At 36.8% G+C, this 24,528-nt stretch overlaps 3 protein-coding genes across 7 annotated transcripts; 1 reads left to right on the top strand and 2 right to left on the bottom strand.

The window, feature by feature from the left end:
• Positions 1 to 957: 957 nt before the first annotated feature.
• Positions 958 to 9,099, top strand: LOC141840508 (SAC3 family protein B-like). Of its 4 annotated transcripts, none has more exons than XM_074728523.1 (15): positions 958 to 1,425; positions 1,537 to 1,715; positions 2,838 to 3,038; positions 3,130 to 3,414; positions 3,521 to 3,765; positions 3,924 to 4,024; positions 4,126 to 4,341; positions 4,422 to 4,649; positions 4,732 to 4,823; positions 4,906 to 4,999; positions 5,723 to 5,815; positions 5,903 to 6,693; positions 6,807 to 6,869; positions 6,959 to 7,073; positions 7,155 to 9,099. In XM_074728523.1, exons 2-15 carry the CDS (start codon positions 1,567 to 1,569, stop codon positions 8,922 to 8,924), a joined length of 4,443 nt encoding a protein of 1,480 aa, XP_074584624.1. In that variant the 5' UTR covers positions 958 to 1,425; positions 1,537 to 1,566; the 3' UTR covers positions 8,925 to 9,099. The 4 variants fall into 4 exon arrangements, with proteins under 4 accessions (XP_074584624.1, XP_074584640.1, XP_074584615.1 ...); XM_074728539.1 differs by having other exon boundaries at positions 959 to 1,425; positions 3,142 to 3,414; XM_074728514.1 differs by having other exon boundaries at positions 959 to 1,425; positions 7,146 to 9,099.
• Positions 9,100 to 11,331: 2,232 nt separating this feature from the next.
• LOC141841339 (uncharacterized) lies at positions 11,332 to 14,220 on the bottom strand. Of its 2 annotated transcripts, none has more exons than XM_074729494.1 (6): positions 13,854 to 14,220; positions 13,419 to 13,512; positions 13,191 to 13,264; positions 13,022 to 13,078; positions 12,664 to 12,909; positions 11,332 to 11,678 (listed from the first exon to the last, which is right to left on the bottom strand). In XM_074729494.1, the coding sequence occupies exons 1-6, from the start codon at positions 13,956 to 13,958 to the stop codon at positions 11,565 to 11,567; spliced, it is 690 nt and encodes a 229-aa protein (XP_074585595.1). In that variant the 5' UTR covers positions 13,959 to 14,220; the 3' UTR covers positions 11,332 to 11,564. The 2 variants fall into 2 exon arrangements, with proteins under 2 accessions (XP_074585595.1, XP_074585604.1); XM_074729503.1 differs by having other exon boundaries at positions 13,025 to 13,078.
• Positions 14,221 to 15,272: 1,052 nt separating this feature from the next.
• Positions 15,273 to 18,129, bottom strand: LOC141832298 (ethylene-responsive transcription factor 1-like). Its single transcript, XM_074719793.1, has 3 exons — positions 17,802 to 18,129; positions 15,592 to 16,497; positions 15,273 to 15,491 (listed from the first exon to the last, which is right to left on the bottom strand). The coding sequence occupies exons 1-2, from the start codon at positions 18,052 to 18,054 to the stop codon at positions 15,632 to 15,634; spliced, it is 1,119 nt and encodes a 372-aa protein (XP_074575894.1). The 5' UTR covers positions 18,055 to 18,129; the 3' UTR covers positions 15,273 to 15,491; positions 15,592 to 15,631.
• Between the last annotated feature and the right edge of the window lie 6,399 nt (positions 18,130 to 24,528).

Genomic DNA, 24,528 nt, shown 5'->3' with positions numbered 1-24,528 from the left:
GCCTCCTCTAGGTCCCATTTTGGAAAATTTATGATTATTCTGTTTCGAGCTTTGACTGTGTTTGACCACGTTGACTTTAACAATAGTTTAAAAGAATATTTTTCTCTTGGAACTCTTGTTGTCTTCCTCAATGCGAAGTCTAACAACAAGTTCTTCCACATTTATCTCCTTTTGGTTATGCTTTAGGTAGTTCTTGAAGTTCTTCAAGTTGGGAGACAACTTCTCAATGATAGCAACCACCTTGAAGGTTTCACTAAGAATCATGTCTTTCGAGTGAATTTCGTGCAAGATCACTTGAAGCTCCTAGACTTGGCTGATCACCATCTTCTAGAATCAATCCATGATGAACTTTTTGGCCCTCGCATCCTCTGTCTTATATTTCTTATCCAAGGACTCCCCCACAGCTTCTTAGTCATTTTCATCATGCTACACAGCATACAATGAGTCAGCAAGGTAGTTGAAAATGTAATTTTGGCATAAAAAATCGGAATGATTCTATACCTCCACTACAATAGCATCCTTAGCAGATTTGGGAGGTTCCTCGGTTAAAAATCGAGTCAGATTCAAGGTGATCAAGTAGAAAAGTATCTTTTGCTGCCACATTAGTTTTTTCATCATTCTCTAAAATAATTTTTTTACCTGTATTTTGATTAAGTATTTAATTGTTATTTTTAAAAATTAAAGATTATTATATAACTCCCATCCTTTTTATGTTCTTCTCTTCCTTTCGCGAGCCGTAACCCTCTCCCGCAGCCACCAGCTCGCAGTCGCCACCCGCCACCCGCCGCCACCCGCCACCCGCCGCCACCCGCCAGCCCCCGCCTTCCGCCACGCTTGCACCCCTCCCGTAGCGCCCGCCCTTAGCCACACCTCGCTGCCCCTCCCGCAGCACCCACCCGCGGCCCGCCACTCACCACCCATCCCTAGTCGGCCCACCGCCACCGTCCCCCGTAAGCCTCCTCTCCTCCTACCCTCTCTCTTATCTGTTGGTTTCTTGCCGAATCCGGTGCCGTGTCGGTCGGCCCGGCGGAACAGCAAACTCTCAGCCCAAGAACCTCCCTAGTCGCTTGGAATATCTACAAGTTTGGATGGGCAGCTTAGCCTGGTCCGATTGAGAGGCATGGCCAAGTGCTGCATACTGTGAGGCAACTGATCTTGCGTTTGCGTGAGGGGCACATCGGAGCTGAGACTTTTCGCCGGAGGAGGGGCGCTAGGGTTTCTGATTCCTGCCTTCAATTTCCTGCGCCTAGAGAAGAAGAGAGAGCTAGAGCGGTGGAGGGCTGAGCGTCTGATACGGCGTGCCTCTCCACGAGGTGGCGGTGACAAGAGCGCAGGGGTTTTGTGGAAGCGCCGAGGGCCGTCGCTCCCCTCCGAATTCTGAGCCAGCGGAGAGGAAATCGAGGACTGACTGCATCGGACAGTTAGGTCAGTCGAGCTAGCCCTTTGTGGCTATCCGAGTTCTCTCAGTTTTTCTGGCAGTTTATGCAAACGTATCATAGTTAAGGTTTCTTCTAAGTAAATCAAATACTTCTGCAGGCATTATTGCTCCTTTCCTTCTCCTAGACAATGGTGTTTCAAAGAGTCAAGCAGAGTGCCTCCCTCCCGACCGCTCCACAACCTGATATTTCCCACGAGAAGAGACGAGCTGCCTCTGACCAAGTGAATTGGTTGCAGCCATCACCACAGAAGACAAAAGTACCTTCTCCAACACATAGGTAAAATCCAAAATTTCATTCACGGCTCTAGTTTTGGCTTAGAATTTTTTTTTTTTTTCATTTGGTAAATTTAAGTGTTCTAGGATTTGAGGTTACCATGTTCTATGTAGAAGGCCATTTGTTTTAGGAAGATGGTGCTATGGAATCTCCTCTTGAAAATTATTTACTGGAAATTGATGGAAGCTGCTAAACCTAGCTGCAAGCCTGGATAAGTATCCCTTTTAGTGTTCAAGCCATACATCTATAGTGGGACGCTGGGATTTACTGTTCATGAATTAGCATTCATCTTAGAATTCTACTTGTTTATGCCCTTGAAAGATAAAACCGTTTTTTATTTTTTAAAAAATAATATTACTGTTAGAATTTTTTAAAGGTTCTTGTCAATAACTATTTCCAAATTTACACTGTACAATAAGATAGCATGTTTTTCTTCACTGAATTAGGTGCTTTACCAACAAAATTTTTTTATGGGCCTCTTGTTTTAGATTGAAGGATAATTGAAAGCATGTGGAGTTTATCTTTATGTTTCAGTAGAAAAATGTATTATGTTTCATGGACTGAATAACATATGGAATTTATGAACAGGTTTTTGGAATTGCTGCAACCAAAGTTTTAAAAATTCATTTTATTTAGATGCTTGAATCAAAAGTCTTATGCTCCTTGTAAAAACTGCACAGCATATCTCACCATTCTTCTGCCTTAGATCATTATTCAAGGATTCCCAAGTAAAAAGGCTTTCTGTTACTAAAAGGATTTCCCAGACAGAGTAACCAAGTTTATTGAAACAATAAATTGCTGTCTAAATTGGTTGGAGTAAAGATTTGTCTATTTGGTGTCATGAATGTGTAATAAAATAAAAACATATTTTAAGTGAATTCATGGACAATGCTGGAAAATGATAATGAAACTAGTTAGTTAAGCTTAATAAGATGCATTGACCAATCAATGGTCAACTTGGTTCTATACTTATATGTAGGTTAATATTTAGGTAGTAGTTCTCTTTTGTTGATATTTACTGTTTTTCAGTAGTTCTGACTGTTTGTTTCATTTGATTTTTTGGACTCGTTCATGGATGTTTTGAATGCATTTCACACCCAACATATCCACTCCTGGACTTTGCAGTCCCAGAAATTCTCCTGTTTATTACACTGATTCAATGGCACACGGGAGGTCAAAAATTGTTGATTACTCTGATGTGTATGATAATGGAAACGATGGTTCAACAAGGCATACTCATTCTAAAGTGCTCAAAAGGATCAGGTCTCCCAATCAGCCATCCACTTCTGATTTAGGCTCATCTTCTGCCCAACCTGACTCTAGGAGGTATCTCTAGTGTTCTATTTGGCTTTTATGCTTTATTTGGCAGAGTTGCATGCCCACTTGTGGTGCAACTCATTTCTATATTCTGATTTAGTTTTCTGTGCAGAGAAGTTCAAGCAAAGACAAGACAATTGACCTCGTTCAGAGTTGAGCCAAGACAACCAACAGAAAACCTGCTGGTTTCAGAGGACCAGACTACAGAAAATTTCTCAATGCCTCAAAGAAGGTTTAAACTTGTTGATGATTCTTACCTGTATGATAATGGAGAGGATGTTTCAGCCAACCATCCTCAGTCAAGATCATACAAAAGGGATAGGTCTCCCAATCAGCCTTCTGCTTCAGTTTTAAGTTCATCTTCTCATCAACATGACTCTGATAGGTGTCAATATAATTCTTTTTTTTTTCTTTTTGGATTTATGGGCTAGAGATGCATGTGTGATTGTACAAATTCATTTACTTTTTCTGATTTTAGCCTTCATGTGCAGAGAAATTCAAGCAAAGGCAAGACGGTTGGCCCGCTTCGGAGTGGAACTAAGCCAACCTACAGAAAATCGGGTGAAATCAAAGGATCAGAGTTCAGAAAGTAAACTTCACCATACTTCTTTGGACATGGACACTCATAAATTTTTTGAGCAAACAGGATCATCAAGCAGAGGAGATAGTCTACTTCAGTCTGAAGGATTAGAATCATCTGCAGCAGTGGTGGGACTGTGCCCCGATATGTGTCCAGGTCTATGAACTGCTAACTTGAAACTTTACGCATGTCTCCTGGGAGTTTTAGAAGTTTTGGCAAATATTAAAATACTCTTCCTGCCATATGAAGGCTAAAAAATATTTAAAATGCAAAAAAAAAAAGTTCATCTTCATGAAGTGATTTAAATGTCTCAGAATCGGAGAGGGCGGAACGTGAGAGGAAAGGGGATCTTGATAGCTACGAAAGACTTGATGGAGAGAGAAACCAAACTAGCAAGTATCTTGCTGTAAAGAAGGTGGTTGACTGAGTCATTGTTGTCTTAGCCTGATAGAATGGACTTTGAAATGATCTTTCATTTCAAATGACAAGACAATTTTTTTACTTTGTTTCCTGCAGTACACCAGGACAGCAGAGCGTGATGCCAACCTAATTAGGCCTATGCCAGTCCTGCAGAAAACAATTGATTATCTACTAAGTTTGTTGAATCAGCCGTATGATGAGGATTTTTTGAATATTTACAATTTTTTGTGGGATCGGATGCGAGCAATAAGGATGGACCTCAGGATGCAGCATATTTTCAATGAACAGGCAATATTCATGCTTGAGCAAATGGTACAATACTTTCTGAGATGTTAATCCTTTACCCTTAAGCTATTCTCTTCACATGATCAAATGACTCTCTTTCGCACCAGATTAGACTCCATATTATTGCTATGCATGAGCTGTGTGAATACAGTAAAGGGGAGGGGTTTTCCCAGGGGTTTGATGCGCATCTAAACATTGAGCAGATGAATAAGACATCTGTTGAGTTATTTCATATGTATGATGATCATAGAAAGAAAGGAATTAGTGTGTCAACTGAAAAGGAGTTTCGTGGTTATTATGCACTCCTCAAAGTAGATAAGCATCCAGGATACAAAGTAAGTCATATTGCTATCTGCTTTTTATTTTTTATATGGAGAGGTTATTTTTATCATACATGATACATGTATAAATACACAGGTGGATCCTATGGAACTGACACGTGATCTTGCTAAGATGACTCCTGAAATTAGACGTTCTTCAGAAATTTTGTTTGCCCGAAATGTAGCAAGGTACTTTTACCCAGAATTTTTACTGGCTTATATTGGTTTTATTTTTTAATAGCAATTATAACAAAGAAGCTTTCGTTTCCAGAGCTTGTAAAATGGGTAATTATATTAACTTCTTTCATCTCGCACGAAAAGCAACTTACCTACAGGCATGCTTGATGCATGCTCACTTTACTAAGGTGTGCCTTCTTTCTTCTTTCAAAAAATTCTTTCATATACATTCTTAGAAAGTGTTGCATGTTTGTATCATTAACATACTTCTAGTTTTCGAGCTTCCAATAAATAACTTGATACCAGAAATTGGGAATATAAATGAACCCATAAATTCTCATATTAATATGGTAGAAGTCTAGTCAAATGGTGAAAATCATTGACTAAAAGTTAATTTGCCATTTGGCCCCTTTTTTCCTGCATAATCCTTGCATATATGAGTTGTGATTCTTCACACATCTCCTGTGTTGATTGTTATTTTTCTATCCTACGCTGTGAAAATGGAGGAGAGGTGATGACTAAAAATCGTTATCAGTGATTGCTCCCTTGAGGTGGTAGGTTGCATGTAACATCTATATCCGATCAATCTAATGTGAGTAAATTAAAGATCAAGTCAAAAGATTTGCCACTTTGATTTTTTTTTTGGTCGACATCTATATTGAAAACCTGAGTGCTAGAACTCAAAACAAAAGCAAACATTTCTTCTACAAATTCAATCTAGTGCAATTAGCGAAAGAAGCCTGCTGTGTTTTGTGCCTGACATTTTTATTTTTATTTTTCAAAGATCTCTACTGAGAGGAATTCCCTGCCCATGTGGTTGATGTTATTTGAATGATTAGACTGGTTGAGTTACTCTCCATATACACATTGTTATGGTTTGATGAGAGCTTAAATAGAGCTCCTTTTTCCAGATAAGAAAAAAGGCACTTGCTTCTCTACACAGTAGTCTTCCAAATAACCAAGGAATCCCTGTTGCAGATGTTATAAGATGGCTGGGCTTGGAGGTATGTGAAAATTTGTTTGTTTTGGTCAAGTAACTTTCCTATTTTGCTTGTCCAAATGCTGTTATTTAATTGGTCTCTGATTCTTAGGGAGAGGATGTGGAAAATTTTTTAAAACATCATGGATTTGAATTAAAGGAATTCGAGGAAACCTATATGGTGAAGGGAGGGCCTTTTCTTAACAGTGAAGAGGATTTCCCTACAAAACGTTCACAGTTTGTGCTCCTCAAGAAATCAGAGAGGGTTGTTCATGATATTTGTTCTAGTCCCATTATCTTCCCTGTGGCTGAGAAAAGACAAACTATATCTATGGAGTTGGAGATGTTTGAACAAAGAGGTGATGCTTCTGAAGTAGATACTTTGAAGAATAGAAGCAAAGACACAATTCAAGACCAAGATGCTTTTACTGCTCTTGGGGCCATTACTGACCCAAGAAAGTCCCTTGATGTGCAAATTAATGATGAAAAAATGGTTGAAGCAGAATCAAATACATTCTCACACAATCATAGTGTAAGTGGTTCATTTCAATCTGGAGTTGGTGATTGGATACCATGTGCAGCTGTTCCTATGCTTAGCAAGGAGGCTGTCCATCGCCAGGAGACAGTTCCTATGACTCAAACCGTGGTCTCTCCGGTCAAAATGTTTGCCAATGGTTCCCAGGCTTTCCATCAAGGAGATCCACTCCTGAATTATAAGCGTTTGCCCATTCCAGATGTGACTTCTGTCAGGAACATAGTACCTATAAGTTCTATAGTCAACAAGGTCACCTCTAGTTCACAATTTCATCCAGTTATAAATAGAGAACCAGAAAAAAAAGATGAATTGCTAATGCCTTACCAGACGAATCAAGCTGCAAATGAGAAGCTGAGACTTATTTTGAGGTTCTTCATTTGCTTTTTTTACAGCATTATGAATTCTGAAATTTCACTATTGAGAACTTACATTACTGCTCATTGTTCTTTTCTGGTTGCCCCCTCCTTTGGATGATAATCAGGAAATGGAAGCAACAAGCAAGGAAAAGGAGAGAAATTCGAGTGAAACTTAAGTTGATCTTGAGGTTCTTTACTTCTCTTACCACACTATTAGGAACTCACATAAGTTTCTTAATTTCATATTGTTTTTTCTCCTGCTTTGGTTAATAATCAGAAAATGGAAGCATCAAGCAACTAAAAGGAGAGAAACACGTGAGCAAAAAGTTATGCTAGCAAATTCTGCATTTAATTCTCTATTTCTGGGTCCACCTATTCAACAATCTAAAACTGTGAGTAATTCTGACTTAATCTCTGAATTTGGCAAGCTTTTTGATGATTGATTTAATTGTTAAATTTGTTAGATTAATCAGCTTCCAAGTCTCGCTGGCAGTGGGCTTAACATTGATTTTGCTGCAAGAGAGAGATATGGGAAACAAGATAAATCATGGTCAACTATTAATGTTTCAGAATTGGTTGCACCAATATTAAGTTCAAGAAATCCCAATGCTAGATGTCTTTGCTGGAAGCTTATTGTACTTGTCCAGCCATTGCACATGATGGGGCAATCTAACGGTGCCTCTTCAAGATGGTTACTCTCAAAAGTTATGGGTTCTACTAACCAAAATAGCAAACCAGTGGTTTCTGTGCCGCATTTGTCAATATGGAGGAGTTGGTTTAACAACCAATTTAATTCTTGCAACAACTGCTGCTTAACTGTAGTTCGCGAGGTCAATTGTGATGATTATAATATACTTGCTAAAGATTATATTGTTGATGGGGCTACTTCAATCATTTTCCATGTATCAGAGAGTATTCCATGGGAAATGCAAAGAGTGTGGCTTCATAATGCTATAGCATGCATACCATCTGGATCCAACATACCCCTTTTGATAGTAAGTGGTGATGTGTATGACCAAGGAATCTCTGACCCTTCAGTCACAATAATGCAGAAGCTTGGCCTTCATGATGCTGATATGACAAGGGTGTCTTTATTTTCAGTTATATTCATATGCTATAGCCTCCCCAAAGAGAAACAGACTGGTTTTTTCCAGGATGATAAACTGAGAGAGGGTCTCCTGTGGTTAGCTAAGAATTCACCCAAGCAACCTACTGTTAATCTAATAAATACACGAGAAGTTGTCCTGCAATATTTGTTATCTTACGCAGAGATCCTAGGAAATGCTAATGCCTCTAACTTTGGTCCAAACCATTTTATCTCAGTTTTCAATGCAGCATTGGACAAATTGGTAGAGGAAATTGCAAGAGCTGCTTCCTTGAATAGGCATAATTGGCCATGTCCTGAGGTTGATCTCCTTGAGAATCTGAGCTACGAACGATGTTTTGTAAATACCTTCTTACCAAGCATTGGCTGGAGTTCACCTGTACGAATTCAAGGACTCACCAGTGCTATAAATGCTTGTAAGTTACCAGAATTTTTTAATGACATTTCCTGGCTGAAGCAAAGTTCTCATACGAGCCTAGAGATCCATCGCCAAAAATTGGCTCTTGAAGAATGTCTGGAAAGCTACATGAGCAAAACTTGTCACATGTTGAGCCCTGAAGTAGCTGCTAGAGAGGCTGGAATAATGGTTCAGACTAGTGCTGAGATTGAGCTTTGTGGCTCTTGTTACTATGTCATTCCAAGGTGGTCTATAATATTCAGGAGGATCCAGAATTGGCGATTAATGAGTCTGAAAGATATGGCTTGCTCAGTGGCATATTTGTTGGTGCAGAATGAAGACAACCTTTTTGCCGTTGAGTATCCTCATGGCATCACTGCCAATCTGTCTTCAAGTTCAGGTGTTTCAGGAGTTCATCCAATGCATCTTTTAACATCAAAACCTTCTTTCAATGAGATAGTCGAGATTAGCTGCAATATTCCACTTCCAGAGCGACCTATTCCACCTGCCAAGCCTTCAACTTCATCTTTAATGGCTAATGAGCCCACAGCTTCTATTTTGGCTCCTACAGGGCATCAACATGATGATGCTGAAAAGCCTAACAATGTAGTAGGGGTTCACAAATATAGATTACCAGTTGAAATTCCTCTTCCTAAGTTGGATGAGCATTTAACCAAGTTGTTGCAAAAATGTTCAGCAGTGCAAGACAAGATAGAGAAAAAGCTTTCAGTTTATTTTTGAATCGTAGAGTGTTGTTTTTCTTTTTCTCCTTACAATTGACATTGTCAAAATCATAGCTTTAGATTTTTGAATAGATGGATAGACAAGTTTCAATAAGTTTGATGGAAACGTGCATGCACATGGAATTTATTTTCAGAATTTATGACATGGTTATTAATATTTTTAAATTGGTTCATGTATAAGCTGGCTACTAAGTTTAATCTACTGGAGAGTTTGCACACATTTCGATTATGTAGTTTTTTGTTTCTAGACACTAAGCTGTTGTAATTAGCTGGATTGATGGTTCGATTGTGTTATATACTCGCAAAAAGTGAAAAACTGATGTTGTATTGTGATTCTGTTGGGACTGGATTGTCTATGTCTTATACTTGGCTTTTACTGTTTTCTCAAGGACTTGAGCATCGCGCAAGGGTCTCGTGCACCTTTAGAATTATGATGTCATGGTAAAAGACGAGACGGACTTCCTAAGCAATAACGATTCAAATCTCACTTAGGACACTTGTGCTGCTAAAATCAGTTCACAAACCATGGTTATTGTCTGTCATTCTTCCATTGAGACTTCAGTATTGTACTAGCCAGAACTCCAGTGAAATAGGAAGGATTTTCCATGCTGAAGAAGATTTGGAAGGATAAACTGAGAGTATGCTTTGAGAATTTTCATTTGTTTCCATGTTGGTATTTTTAAGTCATCTTCAGAAAACTAGCAACTCTAGTGCACTGATGAGCTAGCTCATCAACATTCCTCCTTTCTCAAACAAACAAACAAACAAAAAACCTAAGTTGATTCCTTTATACGATATCATCATCTTCTCACTTCCTCTACAGGTCTTATCTTCCTTCAGATTCCGAGTTCCTAAGTTCCAACAGAGAGATGCAGAGGGAGACTAAGAGTGGCAACACTGCAGAGCGGATGAAGACAAGTAGACAGCACAGCAGCAGCAGAAAGAAAGAGGAAGAAAATGGATGAATTTTTGTCTAGTCAATATGAGAGGAAATCTCATTTGAAATAAAAAAAAAACTTGAGGATCCTCTTTAGGAGTTGCTAAGGTCCTTCGAGAGTAAATATATAAATGCAAAAATGAATTGCCTCAAGTATATGATATCACTGATAAAGTTCTTAGGAGAAGAAAATAGATGGTCAGATTAAAAAATCAATCTTTACAGATGTGTTTGATTTAAATCTCACATAATCATATAATCGAAATTATGAGAAATAAAATATAATGCTTGATTTAATCTTAAATAATATTATAATCTAATTTAATATTTACTATATCATTTTTAATTTAATCCTAAATACTTTGAATCAATAATCAAAATTATCAATGATAACTCCCAACCAAAAAACAATCATCTATCTTCAAAATTAATTAGACGAAATATGATCCAAGTAGGAGGTTCAAGTGAATTTTATACAGGCCTATAGGGTTGGACAAGGGCTAAAAGAGGCTTTAATAAAGGCACTTTTAAGATCCCTCCAACCTCCCTATTTGCCCTCATTTTACACTTGAAGAAGCTTTTCCCGTGACGAATTGACCACTTAGCTCCAAAAAGCAAATGTGGGTCCAAACGTCAATTCCATGTACACTACAAGACAAAACAAAATAACAGTAAACGGGTCCATACATCCAAGACTCATTAAAGACGAATCAAATTGACCGCCGGTTTGAAGCAAAGGTCATAAAAATTTTAACTATGGCAACATACGCATTACTTCATAAAAATTTTCAATGCAATAAGATATAAATATAAAAATTCTGATGGTGAAAGACAAACAGACAACTATTGTGTTTTCTGATATCTACCAGCAAGCATCCTCTTTGCACGGTTCCAATCGACCGTCTGTCACTTTCCAATTACTGAGGGACCAGAGAGTAGCGCCAGAGCAACCCATCCGTATTCTGTGCTGTGGTCCTGTGTAGAAAGAAATATAAAGCACCTTTGCCACAAGTTCTGACAAGCTGTTTAGGCACCATTTCTGTGGTCTGATGATTCCTCAAAGATTGTATATCTAAAGAGATCCTTATGGGTCCTTGCAATCAAGAATGTGACCAACCACACCAAATTCTTTTGCCTAATCAGTGCAAATGATATACAATATTATCATCAGAACTTGTTAATCCTAATACAATAAAAAAATCCTAGCAAAGAAATTGTTCAGGTTCAAATAAACTCTTTTTTTTTTTTTGTGCAAACGAAATAGCAATAGCAACTTGCCTTCATAGATGTAGACATAAACCGAATCCTCTAAACAGTAAGGCCGACTTGACAAATATTTTGTGGTAGAAGCCGTGCAGACTGAGCCTGGTAATGGTTTCCAAATTTTGAGGATAATTCACATGAGGATGAGATTTAGTATGATGTACTGAGATTAATGCAACTTGTATGAACAAAACAACCACCAAGCTGACAGTTTAGAATTGCTCATAGGTATTTCTTCGCCAAGATTGAGAAATGAGTAGCAGTACGCATAAAAGCAATCAACAAACATAAGAGAGATCGACCAGAGTTTATTTAGGTTAAAGGTTCCACTGGCAGAAGTTCGTTGCCACACCTAGAAGAAGAAAGAGATGGGATAATTCACTCAAGAAAAAGCGAAAAGGAACGCTGAACCAGAATTTCTAAGCTGAGACATCGGCATCAGGATGAGAAATCATGTTTGGCAGAAACCTTTTGCTTTCTTCCTGTCCTTCTCTTGCTATTATTATTATTAAAATTGCCTTTTCCTTTTGATGACTGTCCTCCATCACTCAACTGCCAATATGAAGCGCACACAATCAGTAACAAGTAAAAACATATGCATTGCTTCAAGATACGGTTACAAAATGAGGATGGACGGGTATTTCAATAGACAGTCGCCCATTTTGAAATAATAGAAACATTGCTAATGAAAAATTACAGAAACAGCGATATCTCTGTCTCTATTAACATATCACCATTTTCAACATGAAATCATTGTTAAAATTGCAAAATGAACCTTAGACCTCACAATTCAGCAAAGGAAATTGGCGCAGGCAGTGGAAGTCCCAAGTGGGATATTTGACTAGAATCTTGTGGAACTCCAGTTTATTACCTCATTGTTTTGATCCTAGATAGGGTTTCAGTTTCACATAATGGTATGTTTCATAATATTTAATTGCTCATTATATTTTCTCATATTGTATTGTTTAGTATATAAATCATTTTGATCATGCTCCACAATATAAGAATGTTGCAAAATTTGAACAATTTAAGATGGCATACTAACATAGGCTAATCATAGTTAAGCCATGCTAGTTCCAACTGTTTGGATCAGCTACATGATTTCCAACTTTCACAAGACTAATACTAGCAGTACTTAAGTGCTTTAAATTACTACTAATTGCATCAAATATTCCCATGCGCTTTCAACTCTAGTCGATTAAATTTGTCACCATAAAAAGCATGGATAATCTTTGGGCAAGTGCAATGCAAAGAGGAAAAGGAAGAAAAAAAATTGACAAGGAGAAATTATTTGAGAATGACACACTTGTAATTAAATTTTAAATTAGATTTTTATCATTTTATAATTTAGAGTTGTCTTATTTTCCCTTTTCGTAAATAAAAAGGGGATTATTATATTCCCAATTATGATCTAGTGCATTTTCTTTATTTGGATTATTTAAAATAATGATTCCAACCAAAGAATGGGTGAGATAAGCAACATCTATCTAGTTCATGGAGGGTAAGTAAAACATGAGTCAAGCTACTGAAGACTCACCCCGATGGAGAAGCTAGAGGCAGCATATTCCAATCCATCCAAATTTGCCTTTTCTGAGTTCATGTCGGTGTTACTCCGCTTGTTGCCCCCATTGCTACCGCCATTGCCGAACTGCGGTCCTGAAGATGACCTAGAATGATCATTAGTTGAACAAGTCCATGGACCACAAAACCCGGAATCCAGGTCACCCTGGAACATCTCCACGAACATATGCTGCAGCTTCTCAAAGCTATCGTGATCACCCTCCTGACCATTTACACATTCCAGATTTCATCACACTGGTCGCAAGCATTCTAGCAGGTATCAGCACCTCAACTGATATGTAATTAGAGCAAGAAACATAACGAAATGATCTTACTACATGTTTGGTTTGGTTCATAATCTGGGTTATCTCCCCAAGAAAATCTCCCATCCCCTGCATTGTAAATAATATTAATTGCAAAAGAACTGTAAGAAAAAATTTCATTAACTAGTTAATTATCTATTAAGAGTCTTAAGAAAGATCACTGTTACCATTGTGTACGTACTTTTTCGTCATTGTCATCGTCCTTGTCGTAGACGCCGACATCATAGAGGAATCGCTTGTTTGTGTCCGAGAGAACTGATCAAAATGGAAATCGAATGACCCATATCTTTTCACGAGACAAAAACGTAGATAAATTTTATAATTCGACAAAGAAAGAACTGTTGTACAATATTGTACGAAGTTTCCAGTAAGAGAAGAGATGAGATTGAGAGAAGTGGAGGAAATAAACCAGAGTAAGCCGTCTGGATTTCCTGAAACTTTTCTTTAGCTTCCCCCATGCTCTGGGTGTTCCCTGACGCTGAGCACTTATCCGGATGCCATTTCTGTCACCCATTTGATACGAAAGATGAACACACGTCAAAGGGAGAGGTTAAGGTTTCTTTAACTCGTAAAAGATCAATCTTTTATGGTAAAACTAGCTAGCCCTGACGGAAATCAAAGATCGTTTAAGAAAAACGAAATAAAGACAGTCAAACAATGATGAAAGAAAGAACCCCATGTGTCCGAATGCCAAAACCCAATAAAACAAGATGAGCAAACAAAGCCTTGATATTTCTCCTACATTCAATCGGATCAGTTCACCCTACACAACCCTATGTTCTCTTCTGCTCTCCCAATCAAGGCTCGAAAGCGAAAAAAAGAGAATATGATTCCGGAAACGCACCATTGCGAGCTTCTTGTAGGCGCCCTTTAGTTCAGCTTCGGTGCACTCCTTCCTGAGCCCCAAAACCTCGTAGAAATCTCCGGTCTTGTCCTCTTTCCCGGCCATTGTAGACACGCTTCCGCAGATAAGATACCATAAACGACGACGCCGCTCGGCCTAGAGCAACGCAGAAGAGATCACAGTTCCGGTACGCGCCGAATCGAAGCGAAACCCCGCAAGCAACCACGATGGATTCCGCGTGAGAGAGATGGATAAAGGAGGCGAGATGCAAATGCAGTGGGAGTTCCGTAGAAGAAACCCTGCACAAGCTCCTCCGCCTCCGCGAGTCGGCCTGCGCCTCCCCGAGAGAACTCTCCAGAAGCCGCCTCCATCACCTTTTCCAAATCTTTATAGCCATTCTTTTCAAGCAACACCCGAGGTAATCTTACCGCATCGCCTTATCATCACCACGAACTGGGCATTGAAATCCAACGGTGTAGTGGACCCCGACGAAAAGAAGATCTACGGCTGAGATCGTAAGACACGAGATATTTTTTCGCCTAGATCATCTGGAAGCTTCTTCTGCTGGTCAACGAAGATGGCCGGACCAACCGGCGGGCCCCAGCCTCGTGGTCGACTCTCGTTTAATTCGTATACTATTTGACCTCTACCAGTCCAATTATCTGCCTCGTGATTTGACCGACTAAGAGGACCCCGCTTCTGTTGGAAGCCTCCTCAGCCGGGTAACGTTGGGAGGCAAGAACTTGAGGAATTGTTTAATTTTAATTTTTAAAACAAGTTTTAATATAGGAACCGCTTTTAACATTATGAAAAACAGAAAATATTTATTAATTAAAATTTGCAAAATTTTAAAAATAAAAAGTGCATCAAGAATTAATTTTTGAAGATTTAGTTAAAAATATTATTTAAGTTTGGTAGTTTCAATTTAATATTAAAAACATTTCGAATAAAAGATATTAGTAGAAAAAGGAACTTTTAATTATAGAATTAGTTATAGGAAGATTAGTTGTCCCCTCAATCTAATAATTGCGGTTTAATTAATTTATAATACAAGTCGGCTATACAAATTTAAAATAGAAATCGAATATTTCATCAACTTATGACATTAATCATTAAATATAAAAGATATGTCAATACCTTAATTGCATACATGGTTTAGTTTTTTCAAAAAAAAATTTATTTCTTTGATAATTTAATAGTATTCAGTAATTATGCCATGCCCATAAAAGTTAAACTAATTAAAATAACAAAAATATTTAAATGCTACGATTATAATTTTAAAATTATCAAAATAACTTCATGCACTACAAATGGTCATAAAAATTTTCAGTTTTATTCATCATGCCATTTTTATCAGAAAAAAAAATCACTAATGAACACAACTTAAGAACAATACCATGCAGAGGCATCTTTGGCACGTAAGAACAGGTAACACAGATGCAAAGTACTAAAAAAAAATTTGTTTTAGCCACAATACAAACATTGGAAATCCACCATTGAACAGAACACTTCACATGGTAACAGAACATAAACTAGGGATAACAGTACCTACAGCAAACCAGCAGAAACAAGAGGGACTTTAGGTCAACACCACACCAAACATGTCTGGTTCACCATATCCTCGACCAATACTAGTTCCTGGAGCACACATAAGATAACAAGGCACCTCGATCGTTAAAAACAATAGCAGCATGATTTCCAGTTGAACTAGCAAGAAGTGGTGTTTACATATGTATACCTTATTTACAGAAGATCACTTGCTATTACTTCAAGGTCCCTCAGTAAATACTACCTGCTATTGCAGGCAAGTCATCGAAGTTCCACAGACTCACTCCGCCTTCATCCAGAGTTACATTGGAATTCAGGAAGCTGTCAATTGACTCATCTGAACTGCTCTCCAAACAAGGCAGCTCCAGGAATTTCATGATTGACTCAAAAGATAACTCTTCAGGGAGTTTGAGAGCATCGTCCTGTTCAGCAGGGACTGCTTCTCCAGAATTATTCTTCAGTTTTTTTGTTGCACCGCCATCTTCAAGACTTGCAAAATTTTCAGATTGAGTTTTAGTGGGATCAAGCATTGTTGCCAATTGAAGAGGTTTTACTTCATCTTCCCAACCATATCTAGAACCACCAAAGGACTCACTCGCTTGATCATGGTACATATACATCCCTGGTCCTTGAGTTGGTGGAGCTAATTTTATAGCATTGGAGTTAAGATTCCTAGATTGGTTCATGGGATCCTTCAACTCAAACATATCCAAAACTGAAGAGAAATCTTCATGAACGTCTTTTGAGTAAGTGAAAGAATTGCAAGAGCTGAAACTTGCTTGTGGGCTTGCTTTTGGTGCATTTTTTGGATTTATGAAAATCTTTTGAGTAGTGGTTGGTGCCTCGTCAGGGAAGTTCACCTTGGCTTTCTTACCACGGATTCTACGAGCTTCCACATCATAGGCTCTTGCAGCTTCTTCAGCAGTGTTAAATGTCCCAAGCCAAACACGAACACCCTTACGAGGGTCTCTAATTTCAGCTGCCCATTTTCCCCAAGGACGTTGACGGATTCCTCTGTATAGGTTCTTTCTCTTCCTTTTAGCAGACCTGGCAGCAGGTCCATCGAACTTCAGAGTTCTCAGATTAATTTGTGCATCTGTATCCATACAAAAAGGAGGCAATAGATTAATAGAAATACATATTAAGTAGTTAAAAGTGAAGCACCATCTTAACAAAAGAGTAGAAGAACTACACCAAAAGCATGAGGATGGTCCAAAATAATTCATATTTTTTGCTTTCTCAAGGCAGAACAAATCTCTCATGTAGACCGGTAACCAAAGAGTGTCATTTTTAATAACTATTAGTGGCCGATGAGAATAAACCAAGTTTTCCGATTGAAATAATAAGAATCTTATGCCAAGAGGAACTACACCAAAAGCATGAGATATTGTCCAAAGTAATCCATATGTTTTTTGCTTTCTCAAGGCTGACCAAATCTCTTGTGTAGACGGTAACCAAAGAATGTCATTCTTAATAACTCTTGATGGATCATGAGAAAAATCAAAGTTTCCCATGAAAGGAACTGGAAATTATGCTAGTCAGATACCCATCTACTATCATCCCGGTTAAATCAGTAACTGGTGTCTTATGAAGAAGTGCCCTTTTAATCATCTTCAACAATTCATACACACCTGTGGGTGGCTAGACCTGTTTATACATCTAATTTTTTTGGTCAAAATGTATACATCTAACTATGAGATGATATGAAAGACACAGCATCTCCTCACAAGGTAAGTCCTAGCTATGTTTTTGTTTTATAAATAATTTTCACAAATCATGGAAAGAAAAGACATAGTTGGCAAACTTATTAGCAACAATAAGGACTTGAGTGGTGGTTATTGATAACTTATTGTATACCAATCAACTTTCTTTCTATTTGGTCTCAAGTCTCAACTTATATCGTGAACAAATTCAACAAAGTGGGCAATTTTTGGACAAAGAAACACTTTTTAGCCTTAAATCCTACTATAATCTCCCATACTAGACATTTGGATATTACAGATCTTAAATAAAAACAGCAGTGGCGAGAAGAAAAAATTACCAAATGGGAATTAAAAAGAAGAAGAGACCAAGTTAAATTAAACAAAATTAACTTCTGCTTGTCGAAACTATCACGAGATTTGAAGCCATTAAAAATAGCAAGATCAAAGATAAGAATAAAATTTGTCAATCAAAAACAAAATTCCTAAATAAATTTCAAGCCAATGAAATCTTTTACAAGGAACAGCACGATGCGCAGTATAACATGAAAATCTGTAAGGAAGGTAGTGGATCTATGAAGACATCCCCAAGAATAAACAGCCGAGGCACCTTAAAAAAATTTATTCGGATCCATTTTTTCACAAAAAACACAGCAAAAAAATAAGTAGATAAATCAATAAATCCTAGTTCGAGGCTAACCTTTGGAAGGAGAAGCAAAGCTCTTCACCTCGGCGACATCGACCTCGTCGTCTTCCTCCAACTCCTCCTCGAACTCCTGGAAGTCGACCTCGAAGTCCTCTTCTGTCTCCTCGGCCGCCACGGCCAGGCGACGCCCGCTCTTCCCATTCTTAGACTGGATCGTGCTCGGATTCGGCCACAGGAGGTCGGCGTTGGTCACGCGCCGGGACCTCGCAGCTGAAATGACACCGGAAAGGATCGCTCCTCCGCACATCCTCGATCCGTCGTGAAAAACACGGAAGAAACCAAATCGAAAAAGCGTTCTACAGAGCGAGCAGCAGAAGCGGAGCCTCGGCCTTTGGTTTATAGCGATAGAGAGAGAGGAGATGTACGAAACAAACTAATAATATTATCCTGTGCGTGAAAAAGTGAAATTCACTTTCCACTCCCGTCTCACAGAACGAAAAATATTATTTTAATTTCATTTCATAATAATCAATTTAATTATATTTTTAAAAATATAATTATTTTAATTTTATATATATAATTTTTTTTATATATATATATATATATATAACTCTTGAGAAATAATTGAATTTATTACAATAGAGCAAAATTATAAAAAGACAAGGATTTAAATTTTCCACCGACTTCACCGAAATAATATCCTTAGTACGCCATTGACTTAATCGTGATCAGATAACTATGAGACCATTAGAATGATAGAGTCCAAGCAAAATCTGTCACCCTAACAATCTCATATGATAGGTGTGCAAATTTGATGATCAATTAGATTCAAATTCTATTAAATAAAAAATTAATAAAAAAATTTAATTCGAATTCAAATCCGAATTCAATTCAATTTGAAATTTTAAATTTGAATTCATATAATTCGATTAATTCAAAAAAAATTTAAAAAAAACTTTTTTTTATTTTTTGATATTTTTATTTTAATATTTTATTATTATCATATTAATATTATATAAAATTTTTAATTTTAAAAATAAAATTTAATTTAATTTTAAAAAATCCTTAAATCCTATTTACATCAATTCAAATCCGATTCAAATTTAATTCAATCTAAATCCAAAAATTCTCCAATTATAATTTAATTTTTTTCAAGTTGGATCGAATATTGACAGATCAAATCTAATTTTTAACACCTCTATGACTCGGTAGCCATTTACTCCCCTTTCAATCTCCATTCTTATTGGTCATATTATAAATTCCATAATTCTTTAAAAATATTTTAAGAAATATAGAACAAGAAAAAAAAAGTGAGGGTAAAAAAAGAAAATGATAAAAGAGTATGAACTTTTGAGCAAATTGAGAATTTTCGGATAAGCTCAACGAGCAGCACAAGGAGATGTCGGCACGAGCCTTCCTTCCGCGACAGGATGCGAGTACAAAAATTGGATTTTACTTTGATGACCCTCAAAATTGACATTTTACATCCATGCCACTCGAGGGGGTTTAGGGTAGCGTCAAGTTTGAGGTTCGGGGTTTACCAAACCCCGAATTGCGGCTTACTTTCAGTCCTCCAGACACATCATTGTCCGACCCAATCAAATCAACCGAATAAAAGGACGCCACGTAGCAAGGGAGGATGTAATGGATCTCGGTTAGGTTCACTGAATTGCGAAAATGTTGACGTGTTGTGGTCCAATTAGTCGTGCGTTGATGAGGGTGAGAAAGGACACTTTGACGGGCTTCACCTAATAAATCAGTCAAAGACAATAGTTGGTCAGATCCGGTTCTAATATTTTTTTAAAAAAGAAAAAGAAAAATTGTTTTTAAATCCACAGTTGATTTAATTTGAATTTATTAACACTATGTTGCTTTTTCAGTAATTCTAAAATGGAATTAGATGATTTTTTATTCGACTTGTAAAATCAAAATATAATTCAGAAGCGCGTGTTAAGAACTAGGAGTAGAATATTACGCATGTGGAGGGATTAAAAGGATTCCAATTTGATCTCTTCGGTTACGTGTTGCCGTAAGCTTCTCGGTGTCATGGCTCCTCCTTTTCATTGCTTCACGACTGGCACTGAGCTGAAAAAGATCGATTAATTAATTAATTAATAAAATGGCGTATAATTTTGATTAATTAATTAATTGATATATTTACACATCTTTTGTCTTTTTATACCCTTCGGAAGTAATCCCTAAAAAATAAACCCTACTCCTTTTGTATAAGATTTATTATTTTTTTGATATTTTGGAATATATCGAAATATCTGTTTGACAATCTTTGTCGGAGAGAGCTGAGTGGCCGAGTCGTCGACTACTGAGCCAAGAGCCGAGTCGAGACTGCCAAGTGTCGAGTCGTCGACTACTGAGCCAAGAGCCGAGTTTCCGAGTGGTCGACTGCCAAGTGTCGAGTCGAGAGCCGACTGTCGCCGAGCCGAGTGGCCGAGTGACCGACTGGCAAGTGCCGAGTGGCCGACTGGTGAGTGCCGAGTGGCCGACTGCCGATTGCCAAGTGGGCGAGTGCCGAGTGGCCGAAAAGGATGATGTTGAGGCCTGCATTCAACGCAATTTTCTTAAAACAGATTCATCCCCTTCGGCGGTGCTTAGAGGTCACAACGGACGTCTGTTTCCCAGAATACAACGATAGGATTGGAGAAACGATCAAGCACAGATCGTTCCTCGATGAACTGATTACACCCAAAGACTATCACTGGGGAAGCAGAGGAAAAGGAAAGCTAGGATCGAGAAGACTCTGCCTGTGGTCTCTCATCGCTTTCTCTTAACCTCACAACATATCTCCCATTAATTGGAGATTAATGGTAGATTAATAATATAATTAATGGATTAATGACTTGATTTGAAACGTCAGAAATAAAACTCGACCGTTTCAACGCCAGGTAATTAACTCGTCCATTAATTTATATGTTACAAAAAATGGAACGGAATGATAAAATATTGGTTGATCTACTTTGGACAAATTATGCTTTGACCGGTTGTACATTCGACGCATGCAAGTCGCTCGCATATGAGTTGCCTTACGGTTAGTGCAATCCGAGACCCTAGATTTGCACCCCTTGCGCACCCACGCATGAGAGAGAACCTTTCCCCATGCATTTGTTCACAACATCTATGCTTGTGATACATTATAAATCAACTCAAGTTGTCCCTCAACTATCAATATAGAACTAAACTCCTCCATATGAAAGTCTTCTTTCATCTTTCCATTTCCTTATTTCTATTCACATTTCCAATAATATCCAACAAATTCTCTATTTAATTGGCAATTGAGCAAATCCAATTTTTTTTCTTTTATAGTTTTGATATATGGTATTGTATTATTCCATATCAAAATTATATTGAAATTTTTTATACGAGGGTATAAAATTTATATCATATTAAAAATCTGGTATATTAAAGTTTTGATATTAAAATTTTTGATAGATATATAGTGTCATATGAAAATTTTAATATATCATATTGAACTAGCCCACTTAGTAAGGAAATCGTGTCAAATAAAAAAGTTTAAATGTTCTATACTGATATCGATTTTTCAAATCGATGTCATCTTTCAACCCAACCTGATCCGCCTTTTTGAAAGGGATTGTCTTTTATTACAAATATTTTTTTATAAAAATAAATCAACTATTTTATTGATATTGACAACGCCTAATTGTCCACTTCGATCAATAGCATAAACAACAAGATTATTATGCACAAATCTTCTATCAAGTACAGTGACATCTCTGGTATTTTTCTTTATATTAGTACCATTAATCTAAATTATTTTAACATGACTCCCACCGTTGATTGTATCATACTTCTATTCATCTATTTTGATATCATCAATATCATTGTCATTATTTTTGTTTGAGTCTAAATTGAATTTGAATCGACAATGATATCGTAGCCATCTCTTTTGTTCGAGTCTAAATCATCATCAACTTTTCTACTTCTTGAGTGTAAGTCTGAATCTTGAACTTCGTCAATGTATCCAATCAAACCTTCGTATTTATTATATTTTCCAATATTCGATGCGGACTAGATCCTCCTCTTCACTCTTAGGCTAGGTCGCACCACTTACATCCCTATATCGAAAATTTCGATAGGATATATATTAATATTTTTTGATATTTTGATATATACCGAAATATCAAATAAATTCTATAATTAGTGGACAATTGAGCAAATATAATTTTTTCTTTTATAATTTCTTCGATACCGTATCAAAATACCATATCAAAATTATATTGAAACTTTTGATATGAAGGTATGGAATTTATACTGTATCAAAATTTTGACATCTTGAATTTTAAATATGATATCGGTATATATTTTTTTATACCAAAATTTTCAGTACGACATACAATTTCCTATAAAAATTTTGATATATCATATCGAACCAACCATCTTAGGCAGGAAATCAAGTTGGATTGAAGTAAATGTTCCAAAGTTCCATACTGTTATCGATTTTCAAATCAATGTCATCTTTCAATCCGACACGACCCGATCCACCATTGAAGTTCTCTTTTATTACAAATTTTTTATGATAATTAAATCAACTATTTTATTGACAATGACAACAATTGTTAATTGTCCACTTCAATGAATGGCAAAAACAATAAGATTATCACACGCGAATCTTAAAAACAATAAGATTATTACACACGAATCTTTTGTTAAGTATAGTGATATCTATGATATTTTCTTTTGTATCAGTACTATTGATCTAAATTATTTTAACATGACTCCCTCCATTGGCTGTATCAAGCTTTGTTCATCTGTCTTGTCGTAATCAATATCATTTGCATTAATTTTATTTAAATATGAATCTGAATTGACAATAATATCACAATTATCTGTTTTGTCCGAATTTGAATCGCCATCAACTTTTCTATTTCGTGAGTTTAAGTCTGAATCTCAAACCTCATCAACATATTCAATCATACCTTCATATTTATTACATTTTACAATATCTGATGCAGATCGAATCCTCCTCCTCACTCTCAGCTCGACCGCATCACTTCCATTGGTATACCAAAAATTTCAATATAATATTATACCATATCAAGCTTTTTATTATCGATATTGATATGAGATTTAATATTTTTTGATATTTCAATATAGATTGAAATAATGAACAAATTTCTAATTAGTGGACAATTGAACAAATATAATTTTTTATAATTTTGATATAAACGGTATTGTACCGATATTGTATCAAAATTTTATTATTAAAATACCGTATCAAAATTATATTGAAATTTTTTATATGAAGGTATGGAATTTATACCATATCAAAAATCTAGTATACTTAAGTTTCTGTATACTGAATTTTAAGTACGATATCGGTATATATTTTTTATATCAAAATTTTTAGTACAGTATACAGTTTATATGAAAATTTTGATATATCATACCGAACCAATCCTTTTAGGCAAGAAATCGGGGTCAGATCTAAGTAAAAGTTCCAATGCTTCATACTGGTATGGGGTTTTAAAATCTATGTCATCTTTCACCCCACCAGATCTGCCTTTTTTGAGAAGGGTTTGCCTCTTATTACATAAGTTTTTCATCAACTGACCATTATTAGAAAATAAATAAACTATTTTATTGACATTGAGAACAACCCCTAATTGTCTACTTTGATCAATAGCAAAAATAAGAAGATTATTACGCACGAATATTCTATCAAGTACAGTGATATCTTTAGTATTTTCCTTTGTATCAGTACAATTGATCCAAATTATTTTAACATAACTCATACCATTGGTTGTATCAGGCTTCTGTTCATCTATCTCCCTGTCACTAGTATTATTGTCGTTAATTTTGTCTGAGTGAATTTGAATTGACAACAATATCGCAACCATCTTTTTTTTATTCAAGTTTGATTTACCATCAACTTTCCTACTTCATGAGTTTAAGTCTAAATCTCGAATCTCATGAACATATCCAATCAGACCTTCTCATTTATTATATTTTACAATATCTGATGTGGACCAAATCCTCCTCCTCACTCTCGAGCTCAACCGCACCACTTTCATCATGTTCAAATTCAGTAAGGCTTTTGATCCACTTCAAAGATCTGCTTTGAAATATGCAGGGCAATAATTCCCGTTCTTCTGTGCCCAAGTTGGGTCTTCACTTGAGTTGATATTCGTCTGAGTTAGTATTCACTCAAGTTGGAATTCACCTGAGTTGGTCTTTACCCAAATTGGTCTTCCCTTGAATTGGTATTCACCTGAGTTGGTATTCACTCGAGCCGATCTTCACCTAAGCTGGTATTCGCCTGAGTTGGTATTCACCCGAACTGGTCTTCACCTGAGTGATGCCAAAAGTGATGCAAGTCGCCATCACTCTCCCTAGCTGCACTACTATAGTTCTCCGTTTTGGTTCGAATCCAACAGAGCATCTAATCTCGCGCACTTAAGTGGATCTCCTGTCTGTAAAAATCCGACAAAGCTTTTGATCTTGCGCACCCAACCAGGTTACTTGTCTGCAAAAATCTAACAAAGCTTTTAATCTTGCACACTTAGCTGGTCTCCTACCTGCGAGTCAATATCGATTAACGGGGGTTGACGTAGTCGGTGTGACCTCTCCTACGGTCATGTCAGCATAGAGTTGAAAGAAAGAGTATCTTCTTCAAGAGAAGGACTTGAGCTGAAAGAAAGAACACCTTCTTTGAGAGAAAGACTTAATATGAAAGAAGGAATGTCTTCTACTAGAGAAGAATTTTAGCAAAAAGAATAAGAAGAAGAACAATAGTTGACCGGGTCAATTA

The sequence above is a fragment of the Curcuma longa genome, chromosome 1 (genome assembly GCF_044706935.1).
Source record: "Curcuma longa cultivar G26 ecotype Majalengka, Jawa Barat chromosome 1, ITB_CL_G26_1.1, whole genome shotgun sequence".
Taxonomy (NCBI): Eukaryota; Viridiplantae; Streptophyta; class Magnoliopsida; order Zingiberales; family Zingiberaceae; genus Curcuma; species Curcuma longa.
This window is presented reverse-complemented; position numbering and strand designations above follow the sequence as displayed.

Excerpts from the sequence above, each read along its gene's own strand:
- LOC141840508 (XM_074728514.1), top strand. The coding sequence starts at position 1,567 with ATGGTGTTTCAAAGAGTCAAGCAGAGTGCCTCCCTCCCGACCGCTCCA. Across the intron at positions 4,025-4,125 it reads AGTATCTTGCTGTAAAGAAG|TACACCAGGACAGCAGAGCG; the intron begins GTGGTTGACTGA and ends TGTTTCCTGCAG. Across the intron at positions 4,824-4,905 it reads TTTGCCCGAAATGTAGCAAG|AGCTTGTAAAATGGGTAATT; the intron begins GTACTTTTACCC and ends TTTCGTTTCCAG.
- LOC141841339 (XM_074729494.1), bottom strand. The coding sequence starts at position 13,958 with ATGGCCGGGAAAGAGGACAAGACCGGAGATTTCTACGAGGTTTTGGGG. Across the intron at positions 13,265-13,418 it reads AATCCAGACGGCTTACTCTG|TTCTCTCGGACACAAACAAG; the intron begins GTTTATTTCCTC and ends CATTTTGATCAG. Across the intron at positions 12,910-13,021 it reads TGAACCAAACCAAACATGTA|GAGGGTGATCACGATAGCTT; the intron begins GTAAGATCATTT and ends GTAAATGGTCAG.
- LOC141832298 (XM_074719793.1), bottom strand. The coding sequence starts at position 18,054 with ATGTGCGGAGGAGCGATCCTTTCCGGTGTCATTTCAGCTGCGAGGTCC. Across the intron at positions 16,498-17,801 it reads CTTTGCTTCTCCTTCCAAAG|ATGCACAAATTAATCTGAGA; the intron begins GTTAGCCTCGAA and ends GTATGGATACAG.